The 14,705-nt window shown below is 40.0% G+C and overlaps 1 protein-coding gene and 1 non-coding gene across 4 annotated transcripts; one reads left to right on the top strand and one right to left on the bottom strand.

Annotated features, from left to right (window-relative positions):
- Positions 1-31: 31 nt before the first annotated feature.
- On the bottom strand, positions 32-14,068 carry dpp3 (dipeptidyl-peptidase 3). 3 transcript variants are annotated; one of them, XM_040151205.1, is made up of 19 exons: positions 13,823-14,068; positions 12,369-12,527; positions 12,016-12,160; positions 11,788-11,877; positions 11,404-11,541; positions 10,800-10,874; positions 10,431-10,521; positions 10,007-10,137; positions 9,450-9,580; positions 9,262-9,320; positions 6,451-6,645; positions 6,199-6,311; positions 6,012-6,104; positions 5,723-5,785; positions 5,473-5,597; positions 4,271-4,391; positions 2,876-3,055; positions 1,873-2,035; positions 32-994 (listed from the first exon to the last, which is right to left on the bottom strand). In XM_040151205.1, the coding sequence occupies exons 1-19, from the start codon at positions 13,963-13,965 to the stop codon at positions 852-854; spliced, it is 2,358 nt and encodes a 785-aa protein (XP_040007139.1). In that variant the 5' UTR covers positions 13,966-14,068; the 3' UTR covers positions 32-851. The 3 variants fall into 3 exon arrangements, with proteins under 3 accessions (XP_040007139.1, XP_040007140.1, XP_040007141.1); XM_040151206.1 differs by lacking the exon at positions 13,823-14,068 and adding an exon at positions 13,549-13,636; XM_040151207.1 differs by lacking the exon at positions 13,823-14,068 and adding an exon at positions 13,534-13,609.
- Positions 13,850-13,931, top strand: trnas-gcu. Its single transcript has one exon. It is a non-coding gene; the product is annotated as a tRNA-Ser (tRNA).
- Positions 14,069-14,705: the final 637 nt, after the last annotated feature.

Raw genomic sequence — 14,705 nt, 5'->3', positions numbered from 1 at the left:
GTTTTGGTAGAAAAAAAAAATACCACCAAGATCTTAACAAACCAGTTTTATTTGTGCAGATTCAACACCACATTTCTTCAGTACAGTTTTTGTTTTTGGCCTTCCAGACACAGCAATATTTTATATAGTCGAGTAATCTATTACTTCTTTATACCAAACCTGGCAGAAATTAGCATCAAGTAATATTGTGCATTGCAGTTAACATGAAGCTGTCTTATACTTTAAAATAATCAACACCAAGGCTGGGCAAACATTTATATTTATGGACAAGCTGTAAAGATGGAATAATTCTTTGCCAAAAGTCGACTGAAATTTCAACTACAGACAAAACATTTCATAATGATCATTCTGTGAAGATTTGCGAAGACATTTCTTCACCTTGCCATGATTAAAAAGTAAAATCTACGTACAGTAACTTACATAGGCCTTTATACCCTGGGAGCATTGTAACTGTCAGGCAGCATTGGTTTAATGGACAGTTTTCAATACTTCTCGTTAGAAAAACAAGTTTCCTAAATGCATTTAAAAGAGTGATGGTTTTCGTACTGATCAGCTCATTTATTTGTATTTGATCCATTTATCAAAAGACAGACCTGATGCTTTAAGAATCCGAGACGTGGCCGGAAAAACTGTGGCTGGTGTCTTTGGCAGATCTGTTCTTGTCCTATGGCTTTATTTGAAGTATGAAACTTTAATTTAGTCTCTTAAGAGGTGTCCTCTAAAAGGATTTGACTCACTTTGCAGTTTTGTGTGTGTTAACATCCATTAAGTATCACTTTGCTATCACATATTGTTAAAGAAAACCGTCTGATTTCAGCTGGTATTTCTGAAGCGTATGGAGCGTACGTCCATCAACACCAGCAGGGAGCGTCTCTTTTGCTCAGCTCCAGAAGGTCGGCCTCCAGCTGCTCTGCGTCGTCTTGGAAGCGTTCCGTGAAAGAGCAAATCAGACCTGCCGCGCTGCCTTCATATTCCACCAGCTCTACGCTGTCCCCTGAAAACCACACATCAGACAGAAAGTGAATAACTTATTCAAGAGGCTACAATTCCTTCTACGCATACACAATCTCAATCTGTAACTACAAAATTTTGAATGGTAAAATGCTATTCAGTGCTATAATAGTACTTAAGGATTGATAAAATAGGGCTTATATAAGCCTACGTCGAGTGAACTGACACCACTGTTCTTCCGTGAGTTTTGTGAGAATTAATTCTTGTCGTTTTTCAAATAAAACTTTTAGAGGACTGGGGTGGTTCGGAGGGTAGTAAGGGTGGCGTTATTATCGGAAAGAAGCAGTTTGTATGAGGTGTTATTCAGACCATATTTAAAGGAAAAAGTGTCTACAGCTGTTCCCAAAGGTCACACTCTAAAGATACAGTCACATTACCTTTCCATTCAGCAAATCTGTATCGCACTCGGCCCCGAAAAACGGACGTGACTTCAAGTTTCTTATGAAGGTATGTGACAATGTACTAAACACAACTTCTCCATCTCTTAACACAGTACATAAGCGTCTGTATTTGGCTGACTGAGTCCGGATGGAAAAATTATTTCACCATACCTGACAGTAGGTAAAAAGCCGGCCGTCAAAGGAAGCGAGAAGACGTAATAATCGTTTAAATATTGAGATAAAGGCACAACATTTTCAGTCTCTCCTGGAAGCCCATGCATCACGCTTGTCAGACAGAGATGTTTTTCACGAAATAGAATCAGCTGGACAAATGAATTCCCAGTGAATTAATGATTGTGCTGCAGTTTAAACCACAATAATGTCGCCGGTGCAGTGATAAAGACAGTATATGCCTTTGTATTGCTGAATCTGTGTTCACGAACACTAGAGAAACCCCATAACAACAGATATAGGTACATACCCTTGACTCTGGTGTTGGCTTGGACAAACATCTTTCGAGCTTCCTTCCTCAGCAGCACCGTCTCCCGGAGACGCAAGAAGTTGTGAGCGCCGCTGTCGCTGACGCTGGAGTAGCCGTCATAGAGAGCCCTGCCTCCTTCCACATCTGCTGTCGACTTAAAGACCTACAAAAGGGTGGAATCAGGTTAATAACACGGTGGTTGTAGATGTCGGGGAAGATCATACACAGAGATGAATAACAATAATATTCACGGCATTTGATTCATAATGCCTCTCGGAGTTTCTGATCCAGTTCTTGCTGATCTATGATAAATGGTCCATTAGAGCCACAGATCACACTATCAATGTCAGCTATTGCCGTTAACACTTTGAACAGAGTGGGATGAGTAGCACTAGTAGATGGAAAACCTCAGGTTAGTGGGTAAGAATGTGGTGGCTAACAACAGAAAATACAATTTCTGTGCAGCACTGGCGCACTACAGCCACACAACACAATAATGGCAATAAATTAATAAATAAAAACTAACTAACTAAATTAATAATTAACAACATCAAATAAAATTTGAGATGTTTGTTATTTTATAGTCTGAGTAAGATTTTATGTAATATAAAATAAGTAGGACTGCAACTAACAATTACTCTTATTATTGATTAATTTGCAGATTTTCTTGATTACCATAATTGTTTGGTCTATAAAACATCAGAAAATAGTTAAAAAAAAATATCCATCACAGTTCTCCACAGCCCAAGTCAACAAGTATAACCAACAGTCCAAAACCAAGTACATTAAGTTTACTATAATAGAAGACTAAGAACACCAGCAAATATTCACATTTCCAATGCGGTAACCAGTTTTTTTTTTAATTACTTAAACTATTATTCAGTTATCAAAACCAATTCATTTTCTGTCAGTTAACCAATGGATTAATTGACTAATCATTTCTGCTCTAACTTTAAGAAAAGGGAAGGACCAGTGGTGTCAGAAAAGTATGGATAGACTGTACCTGCAGTTTACAAAGGAACCTGTGGATGGCGTCCTTGCCCACAGTGTGAATCTTGCTCCGGTCCAGTGTGATTCGAGCGTCAGGCTTGCCGTCCTGTCCAGTCACTACCTCCAGGCCCACCAGGCCCTCCCCGGCCTCCAGCAGAACACGCAGGATCACAAAACGGGCCTGCATGTGAGCCTGAGACAGACGCACAAACGTATACATATGACATATGCTATATACACCTCCTGACATTCGTGTTAACACCGAGACAGACTCACTATAAGCTGAATTATAAAACAACACAGACACATCCAACTGAGCCAGTCAGGTTGTAAGAAACACATGGTTAATGGTCTATATGTTTAAATGTCTTGTAAACATTGATCACCCAACACTCTGTGTCTCTGAAGTTCCATATAAATGAAAGTTATAATTCGTTCCTACACATTGCACACCAGGGCCTGTATTTACCAAGCTGCTAAAAGTAAAATCTTGGACTTAAGTGAAGGATCAGAGTGAAAATCCTTCACTTTTACTCCTACTCTTGAACTTCAGATTAAAACCATTTATCAAACTTCCTTTAAAAAAGCTCGTAAATTTAGAGAAACTTCCAGAGTTCTCTTAAGATGGTTAGAAACAATAATAATAATAATAATAATTGTAATAATAAAATATAATGTATTTTATAATGATGAAGCAGCATATTTAAGAATAGAGTAGTTTTAGTCCATTATTTGCATTAGAACATTTAATATGATTTTGACACCACTTTTTTGGGGCATTTATCAGTGGTGCAAACAAAAAATAAGAATAAATCTGGCAGTATTTGCAGTCACTGTCTAACCACTGGCATTGTGCGCACTTGTCAGTGTGGTAATAAATTTGCTTTATTATATGATTTCTCTGACATACCTCGTTTATGAACAGCAGAATTTTGTTTCCATTTCAGCTAATTTCCTATTATTTCAACCCTATTATACTACTATATTTATCCCTGGAGATAGAAGATAGAAAGATTTCACACAAATAAAATGAAATTTTCAAACATATGATTACATATGTTCTTGCAGAATAACATACCACTGAATTAACTGTAAGGATTTTTAGGATTTAAGAAAAAAAAAAAAAAAATCTCTGATGTGTGCTCAGAGTAGGAACAGCCAATCAGAGATATACATGTGATCAATCATATAATCACTTGAGAGTTGCTCGAAAATGTGACTTTTACACTTTACTATAAGGAGGAGGAAGTCACTTGATAAATGTGTATTGTTGCTCACACTCAGCCAAGAACCTTTCACTCTTAGGTTTGTACTTAAGAGTATTTTAAAGTGTAAATTGTAGTTTGATAAATACAGGCCCAGTCCAAGTAGCAAATGGGACAGCATAGTATAGTATAGTATAGAATACCTGTCTCCAGCTCTTGCTCTCAGGTGTGTAGAACTCCAGGCCCAACAGTCCAGCTCTGACCATACTGAGCCAGTTGATGTACACCACATCCTCTGCATCCTGGCCTTCATGGCCAAAAATACTGGAACACAAACACAGACAAAAGCGACAGTAAACATACTGGCCTCCCTCAAAACCATCAGCCACAAATCACCTGGACTTGACCAGTAATATCAACCTCTCCGTTCCAATCATTTTCATTTTAAAAAAGGGCCTAAACGGCACGATGAGATGCATCACCTTCCCTAAGATGTCATCAATAAAAGATGAGACAGTGCGTGACACATAAAAACCAACAACATCCCCTGTACAGAGCTGGCCTGAGGCAAAAGCAAACAAAAGGGCTGCTTAGAGCTCCAAACAAACAGATAATATGCATTTAGTCTTTGGGCTCCTAATTTATTGTTTGTTGAATCAATGATGTAGAGGATTTGGGCGCTAGAACAATCTTTTGGGAGTAAAACAAATTCTAGTAGTGTATTCTAAGTATTCTTTTTATTTTTAAGTATTTAGTCTTTAACATGTAAAATCTGTATTTGAAGACAGCATATTTCTCTAGTCTATATCAATACAATTTTTGTTTTTCTATTGACTCATGTTGCATTCGAGAGCATTCAGAAAATTACATCCAATGGCAAAATTACAGCAACAGTGTTTGTTCATTTGGAGGGAATCCAGCCAAAATCTCCTATCATACATAACACTCAGAGTTACCAAGCCACATATGACTCGCAGCATTAATATAGCTCAGACACGAGTAACTGAAAGTCATTGTGCAAAAACAGCATAAGCATCAACAGCTGTGTTTGCTGGCAAAGGCTCCAACATAAATGGGTTCACGATGCCTGGGATGAAAAAGAAAAAAAAAAAAAAATCATCCTCTTTGTTCTCATTCTGAAACAGAGTGAGGGAAAAGGCATATGCTCTTCAGCAGCTAATGTCAGCATCCATTGCGCAGTGTGGTTTCTGCCCACTTTAAAACTCTTAAAACCAAACCCTCAGAAGTCAATTCCCACCCCAACATCAAACCATGGAAGAAAATGACACTGCTGAAAGCCATTTCATAGGACATAAATTTAATAAGTTAATTTAATCTACATCTGCGTATTTCAAATTCACAGAGATAGAGAATTAGTATAGGTTATAGGCAATACGAGACATACCTGAGCACTTGTTTGTTGAGACACAGATAGAGTCCGACACACTCAGCACGGCATTCTTCATAAGAAGAAGCAATCGTGGAGAATTTACTATCCCACGTCTCGCTGCCCCGATACCAACTGGACACCTGAAAGACACACTCACACCTTCAGTCACTGTATCTCTTGTACACCAGCTGGATGCAGAGTTAAGAGCTGGCACTATTTTGGGTCGGGGAAGCAAGGAGGTGGGTGCACACACAAACGAACTCACCACTTCTCCAGTCTCTGGGTTGATCACCTTGCTCTGGTCAAAGTTGAACTTGCCCTTGTCATCCTGTAGGAAGGGACAGGGGACACAGAGAGTAAATAAAAACAAAACAACCCAAATCAGATTTTATCTCTTCACTGATGACTCTACAATCCAGTATCAATAAAATAAGCTTTTTAAGTATTACACAATAAATTATAATAACAATATTCCTATACAGCAAAGAGCTGCATATATCAGAATGCAGGTTGCAGGAAATATTACAATAAATACTAAAATATGTCTGACTGACCTGGACAAACAGCTTGCCGCTTCCATGGCCCAGCAGCTCATGAAGTCCAACCTGCACCTCGAATGATGGGCCCTTCCACTTGATAAACAAATCCTAAACACAAACACACAGGAGAATGTATACTTATAGGAGTTTGAGAGACAGAGAAGAGCTGGCGTGTAAGAAAATTGGGAGCTGCATGCATTACCTTGTCGTCCTCCTCCAGGAAGGTGAGTTTTTCTTTTTGTGTAGCATAGGCTACGGCCAGCACGTTGCCTAGTGACACGTTTTTAAAGCCCTCTGACTGTCTGATGTCATCATCTATACACAAAAACACACACACACACACACTTTTCTAGTATAATGCCGTAAAAAAGCACAAAAAATTCAAAACTTAAAACAAACTGAACAATGCAAATTGGATGCTATTCAACAGTGCGAGACACCTCAGCGTACATACAGTTGGGGATGTTGATGCCAGCTGGTATTCCGCTCCCAGCAAAGGTGAGGACATCCAACGAGGTAAAATCAGGTTTAAGGAAAGTGTCCTTTTCAAACTCCCTGGGCCAAGGCAGTTCAGGAAGCAAGACTTCGGCTGAGCTCACCAGCTTGGCAAAACGCTTGCTCATCGCCTTGTTCACAACTGCAACGAAACCTAGAGGTGACACCACAAGACCTCAGTTAAAAGGTGGTTAGACAGGAAAACAAAAACAAAAACAAAAAACAAAAAAAACCCCAATAAAAAAATGATTAATCTCAAAGAAAAATCGTATTGTCCATTAGATAAATAATAGACGAGGACACTCTTTTGAAATTTGAATTATGTATACGTACGCCACCTCTCTTCCACTCATTCACACGAGCCCCCTGCTTTGAAGGTAAGTAAAGTTACATTAACAATAACATGTTCAACATGGAGTTTAGCCCGGATTGATGGCCGAATACTAAAAAAAGTGTAATTCTGGGTCATCCCGAGTATTGAACAGCCTACTTTATAGTATGTGTGCATGAGATATTCCTCTAGAGTGAAATGCTCCATAGTGTGGCTTCAGAAAGTATTCAGACACCTCACTTTTTGCGTACTTTATTATGTTGTAGATTTAATTTTCAACGGATAAAATTGCCCTTTTTGTCCCAATTAATCTAAACTCAATAACCAATAATAAACAATGCAATTTTTTGCAAATTCATTTACAAAAGTATTCAGATCCTTTGCTGTGACTCTCCACATTGTGGTCAAATGCATCCTGTTTACTTTAATTATCCTTGAAATGTGTCTAGAACTTGATTTAAATCTGCCTGTGGCAAATTGAATTGATTGGACATAGTTTAAAAAGGCACCCACCTGTGTATATAAGGGCCCACAATTCATACTGCATGTCAGGACAAAAACTAAGCCATGAAATCCAAGGATTTCTCTGTGGACTTCTGCGATAGTGCCTCGCGATTGTGGCGAGGCATAGATCAGAGCAAGGGTATAAAACCATTTCTCCCAGGAACACAGTGGGGTGGATGGATAAATGAATGGATGGACTACTTTATTAATTCCAAAGGGAAACTGCAGTGCTGCAGCAGCCATCTCACATGAGTTACTTAAGTAACAAACGATGCAATTAAAAGGCTATATTCTGACTACAATGGCAGTACTACAATATACTATAATACAATGTACAGTTGTTCAAGTCAGTGGATATATAGAGAGCTGCACAAGCCAGTGAAGATCGGAATAATCTAATATGTAACAGATGAGATACATAATATCATAAATAAAAGATCGTTCAGTTTGTAGGTGTCACCAGCTCTGATGTTGCTGTCCCAGCAAAGAATATTGAACTGGCCACAACAGACTGGTAAAAGACCTGCAACATCTTGCTGCACACATTAAAACACCTAAGCTTCCTCCAGAAGTAGAGACTGCTCTGTCCACTTCTGTAGACAGCTTCCGTGTTGCATTTCCAGTCGAATCTGTTGCCAAGGTGGACTACAAGGTATTTGTATCCCTCTAATACCTCCACCTCCTCTCCTAGAATGGAAATGGTGTTTACTTTGCCCTGGTCCTTCTGAAGTCCACAACCATCTCTTTGGTCTTGGCCACGTTCAAGAGCAGGTGGTTTATCCCACACCACGCCAGAAAAGCGGTCCACCAGGTCTCTGTACTCTGCCTCCTTTCCATTAGACAAACTGCAGAGTTATCTGAAAGCTTCTAAAAACAGGACTCAGATTTGTACTGAAAGTCAGGGGTGCACAGGGTGAAGAGGAAAGGTGAGGACAGTCCCCTGCGGTGCTCCTTTGATGGTGACTACCCGTTCAGACACACATCCCTGCAGCTGCACAAACTGTGGTCTATCTGCCAGGAAGTCAGTAATCCAGGAGGTTGTGAAGGCGTCTACGTGCATATTATGGAGCTTCTCTCTCTGCAGGACAGGCTGGATTGTGTTAACGGCACTAGAGAAGTCAAAGAACATGATTGTCACAGTGCTGCCTGCTTTGTCCAGGTTAGAAAGGGGTTGCTGAAGAAGGTAAATGTCGTTGTCATCAACTCCAACCTGATGGTGATGGACAAATTGCAGCAGGTCTCTAGAGGTGCTCACTTGAGGTCTGAGATGGGCCAACACCAGTCTCTCCAGGACCGTCATTATGTTTGACGTGTGGGCAACCAATCTGAGAGCAGACAGAGATGACTTCTGTGGCACCAGGTGCCTGGTGTTTGCCAGTCATGGTCTTTGGAGTTCTTCCCAAAGAGTTTTAGTTTTGTCTTATGAGACTAAAGAATCTCTTTCCTCATGCTCATGAGTCCTGAAGATGGCACTTCACAGATGCTTCCTATTCAATCGGACAGAGCTTGAGAGGATCTGCCAGGAAGAACGAGATAAACTGCCCAAATCCAGGTGTGCCAAGCCTTTAGAGACTTACCCAAGAAGACTCAAAGATGTAATTGCTGGTAAAAGGGCTTCTACAAAGTACCAAATATAGGTTCTGAATACTTTTATAAATGACAGATTTTAGTTTGGGATTTTTAATAAATTTGCGAAAAAATTTGAAACCAAGTTTTCACATAGTGATTATAGGTTATTGAGTGTAGATTGGTAATTTTATGCATTTAAGGAAAAGGTCTCAATACTCTCTGAAGCCACTGTATATCTAGTCAAGTAATCGTTTTAGTAGACCAATCGTAATGTTAATTTTCCCCAATAGTCTTCAGTTCTGTATCCATGCAATAAGACCTTGAGTGGCCCAGAGTATCATAATTGTTGATCAATGATGTAGTTACCTTCGAACTCTCCTCTGGAGCCAAATGGGTCTCTGTAGCTCTCTATGAAACCTATATAACTGAGAGGAGAAAGGGAGGAGGGAGTGAAGGAGTAATGTGGAATGAAGAGAAGAGAAAGATAATGGAGCAACCTTCATTTTGGACAGTCAACATGTTCAGTTGATGTTACTGTGGTTCAGTGGGGTCACCTCTCAACAATTGGTCCTTTGTCTTTGATCCAATAGCGCGAGCCCTCTTTATGGGCTTCAACTGAGCCAAGGGTGAAGCTGCGCGTGTATTCTTCAAGCATCTTTCTCTGGTTCTCATTGGCAGCATATGCCTGTGTCAGGTATTTGGAAACAGAACAATAATTTCCAAAAAGTGGCATGTTAGCAGAAAAAATATTTTAGGTTATCAGCTCATTCATTCACTCCTACACTCCTAAAGATATGACTATCTTTGTATTCTCACCTCCTCTTCCTATTACTGTTTTGCCAAAGTGTTTCAAGTTGTGTTTTGGTATTGTTTTACGTTATGGGCCTCCATCGTTCTGTTCTACCACTTTCAGTAATCTCACTGGTATTTTAACGACTCTAAAAAAACGTAACGACCATTGTTCACTGTAATTTACAGCAAAATTGATAAATTCCTATTGCTCTGTCGACTTCATATTTTAGTGATTTTGTTTCTCTAGTGCTGCTCAACATCTGGGTCTATATAGACTAAATGTGGACTTCATGCCCAGACGTATTCCTTGCTCTCTCACCTGTGCTTGTTGGAGGTGATAGCAGACTTTCTCCATGAGAGCAGCATAGTCTCCTCTCTTCACAGTGAACTCCCTGTCTTCAAAGTTGAAGCTGCCACAGCACGACTCACATTCCCCATCCACTGCACAATCTGTGAAGAAGTAGTGTACATTTATTTTTTATCATTGACTGAGAAGCATCATCAACAACTTTAGTTAAGTCAACTTTTTCCACATCCATCTGTCACTAATCATTACGTATTTGAGGTCACAAGCTACAATGTCTTTAGTACAACATGTGGAGTCATGCCATGTGATACATGTTGACATACTGTATATACACATGTATTCACAAGTGCAACATGGCTGGTGAATGTTGTAAATGTTTATAAATATTATTCCGATTCTAATGTAAAAACTCCCTTTACTTCACTGCAGTTCTGACCTTTCTGCACAGCTGAAGCCAAGCGCACCTCATAGCAGGCTTTCCCTCCATGGTCCTTCTTAAACAGACGGGTGTTATAAGCAGACAGTTTCTAGAGACAAACCACAAGAAGACCGTTTAGAAAAAGCCCAATTTGACTGAAATATACACGAAGGGGCAAGAAAAGACAAAGAGACAGGGGGAGCCATCGAAATGGAGAAGAGAGGTAAGAGAGGAATTTGAAAAATATAAATTTAGTATATCAAGGAGGAGAATGTCATGTCAAAGTCAGGGACATAACAGAAAATAGGTTATAGGTTATGGGAGAAATGGACAAGAATGATGGAAGTAAGAGTATTCATTTTATTCCTTTTTTTGAATTCAGCTTACTTTTGAGTCAAGGAACTTCTGAGCCAGCTCAGCATCCTCCAGACAGCAGTTTCCTGAGAAGTAGGTGGTAATTCCCTAAAGAAAAGAAAAGAGAAAAATACTCCATGAGCCATTCATTTTCTCTTAGGGGGTCACAGTCACAGGTCACCTGTAGTCTCTTCTGGAAGTCTGGGGTTCAGTAGCTTCCTAAAGGGTGCGTCAGCATTGTTTGCGAGACAAAGATGTTTGCCGCCTGAGGGATGTCTGCATCAGCACTGCCAGACTACCATACCTAAGACAGCCAAAAGACCCCAGCCTGTCGACTATTGGATCTGCTACTTGAAAACATTCAATGTCTGACACGAGTAGCATCTCAAAAATGAGAAAAGGAGAGGAGGAGAGGAAGAAGAAATCTGAGGCCTTCTGCATTACAATGGTCATACCTGCTAGAAAGACCAAAAGCCACTAATATCAGCCCTGAACAACGCTTAGTATGCAGATTTTCATGTGTCAAAGCTATCCAGTATTGACAACACAATAGATCTTTCATTAAATAATTAGTTGTAGTTTCATTAAATAAATAGTTTTGGTCCCATCTGGCTTGAACTCTGCACTGAACTCTCACCTTGTCGCCCAGCCCCAGCTGTTTCTGTCTGTCTTCCAGGGAGTAGAGAAGACATGAGCAGCTGTCCCACAGAGCCTCCATCTCAGCGGGCTGCTCCTGAAATGCCTGGCTGGCCTTCACCAGAGCTTTCAGCTTGTCCTAGGTGGACACACCAAAGATTTAGAGAGCTTAAAGATATATTACATTGAAGCTTATACTGACAATTTTTTTGTTGATGCTCTGTTAGAGAAATGTCGATTCAACTCTGAGGAAATTCTTGAACTGTTTAATTGTGTTATTTTAGTATCAGACTACATTAAAGTGCACAGGTGCTTATTATGTCCACTCCCTTTAAAACTGTTCACAAAGCAGCAAAAGTGGATTTTACATAGCAGGCCTTCCTACCTTTGGCAGATTTGGGATGAACTTGGTGTCTCCGAAAGACTTGTAGTTTCCCATGTTGGCATACAGACCTGCTGCATACACCAAGAAGGCCTAAATATCACACACAAGAAAACATACGATAAAAATAATTTTCATCGAGTGTGTGGCATTATTAACATCTTTACATATGTTGGTATTTGTTTGTGGATGAAAGTGTGTGCTAAGACAGGAGACTATAAGACTGTGTACCTGGTACTCCTCAGAGCTGAGTCCAGCTGCTGTGGCGACTTGTGCCAGCTGTGAAGGCGTCTGCTTCCTGAAGATCCTCTGCAGCAAGACAAAGATGTTTGCCGACTCGGGGGATGTCTGCAGCAGCACTGCCAGACCACCATACCTAAGACAGCCAATGTTTTTTGTTTTGTTTTTTTAAAAATCAGCGGGGTTTCAGTTATTGAATAAACTAAAGTTTGAAATTTTTATTCTTTAAAAACAGATGAGATAATACTTTTTATATAGAGTTATAATTCCATTTAGGACCTCTATTGATTTTTGATTTCAATAGTGTTGACCTGAACTTGCTACATCTTTGATTATTAACATACCAGGCAGCACGTGACAGGTAGTGAGCATACATCTTCTCCTGAGGTGAAAGCAAACGGAAGGCCTCACCACAGTCAAGTGCAGAGATACCAATGTCATTTGGGAGGTAGTACTGAGAGTCCACCATCTTTAGTCTCAGGTTCGACACTGATGATAAGGAACTGAATTAAGAGAGGGGAGGAGAAAAGGAGAAAGAGAAAAGAATGAGAAAGAGAGGAGCGAATGAAGTAGAGGAAAGGAAGTGAGGAAGTGTATATGGGATGAGAAAAAAAAGGTAGAAGACAATGAGATGAGGGAGGAGAGACCGAGGAAAGAACAAAGATAGTAGTGAGATATGCAGAGTATAGGAGAAAAAAAAGAAATTGCAAGTTAGAACGAACCACATTGGCTTTTTGTTTTTTAACAACATGAGCTCTAAAAGGTATTTGCGTCCCAGGTTAACAAGCAATATGTACTGTACAAACACACACGTCTTTATTCTAACATTATAAAAATGGCTGCTGATTTGGACACTCAGCAGTTTCCAGTTTGTTAAGTATACCTAGTGTAAACTGATGCAGTCTAATAGAAGAGTCCTGTGATACATCCTCCCCTCACGAAGGTTATAATGTTCAGTTTTTGTTGAAACTGTTTTACGAAGGTGGTGCGGGGCGCAGACAAAGGTTAAAAAAACAAACAAAACAACCCTAATAAAGATACATATAAAATAAAAGTTGCTGATCCCTGAACCTTGACCTATCATGGCTGACCGTGGCTCAGATTCAAGAGGAACCAGTCAGTTAACAGTAATTCACTGGAACCAGTTCTCTATTTCAATTTCCATTAAATCAACAACTGGAAGAGAAGGACCTATATGCCGAAAACAACACTTTTGTATGCCCGTTTAAAATTGACAATCTGCTAAAAGCAGGGCAACACTGAAACTACATTTTAAGATTAATACTGAAAATCACGTTTAGATTCAGGCTACTGCACACAGCTAACTCAGCGTTAACGTTAGCTCCTAGCGTGCATGCTACGCCGGCTGCTGAGTGCTTGGAGCATTTAAACACTCTGCCAGAACTTGTGTAAGCAAAACATTAGGCGGCAAATACTATGCCCCCTAATTTCTGCACACGATTAGCTAGTATTCAATTCATTTCAATATGTATAAAGGTGAAAACTGACTCAACAGCTTGTTACCGTATTTTCTTCAAACAGCTCCGGCGAACGTCAAATTGCAGTCTCACGCTGTACACTTCCTGTATTCATTTAACGTTAGACCCGCCCCTCAACCAATCATAGCTTGTATATTGTTGTCAATAGAAATTTTAACCAGTGGTGTCGACGGACTGTTCGACACACTTAGCAAAGGATTTGACCAAGAGTAAGCGTGAAATACATTATCTCTAATATGTGTGCCTTAGACTGTACTACCAACAAAAGATAGACTTTTTCTGGTAAGAATGTTAATTACCAATTCCTCCTCTTCAGCAGGCCACATGACGAGGTGGCCGAGTGGTTAAGGCGATGGACTGCTAATCCATTGTGCTCTGCACGCGTGGGTTCGAATCCCATCCTCGTCGGATTCTTTTTCCACGACCGGACACACCTCAACATCTTCCAACCTTGATACACACTGTACGTTGGATATATGCATAAAGTAGGGAGCGAGATTATCCAACAGTCCGCGACACGTGGTTGTCCAGCAAATGGCAAATTTTGTCGCCTTGTAGCCTGAACTGTCTCCTCCCCCTTCTTCCTCTTTGTGGTTTAGTGGCAGCTGGCATCCTTAGTGTTGCATTTCTGCCATCTTCTGGAGTTAGTCGACCCCTACAGTGTCCAAGTACACCCAGTTGGCAGTGTTGTTAGGTACGCCTAGGCAAAGCTAGTGCAGCCCAACACAACAGTCCTGTAAAAATCCTCTCTTCATTAAACTTACAGTGTTCAGTTTTTGTTGAAACTCTTTCAGAGAGGTGTTGATTCAGAATTCATAAATTCTCTTAAAAGCAGTAATTTTACAGGTTTGCAGCAAACTTCTTTAGTTCAAAATGCTGAAAATTGCCAATATGTAAGATATCGGGATATTGTGGAAACTCCCGGGTGCGAGCGCATCCTCCATTTTTTCTAAAGGAGAAACTCGTCTATTCAGTCAACATTTTTTGACATGCATAAAATGTGGAAGTCAACAAAAATAATAGAAGACAGAAGACATGAATTCACTTTTATATATATTAATCCAGTAAGTCCTAGTAAATCCTTGCGATTACTGGATGCACCAGACCGAAGACTAGAGAGAATTTAGAAGGAATCACTACAGACTAGTCTCTAAATTCTAAAGCCATCAAAAAGGCACACAA

The sequence above is a fragment of the Xiphias gladius genome, chromosome 17 (genome assembly GCF_016859285.1).
Source record: "Xiphias gladius isolate SHS-SW01 ecotype Sanya breed wild chromosome 17, ASM1685928v1, whole genome shotgun sequence".
NCBI classification, from domain to species: Eukaryota; Metazoa; Chordata; class Actinopteri; order Istiophoriformes; family Xiphiidae; genus Xiphias; species Xiphias gladius.
This window is presented reverse-complemented; position numbering and strand designations above follow the sequence as displayed.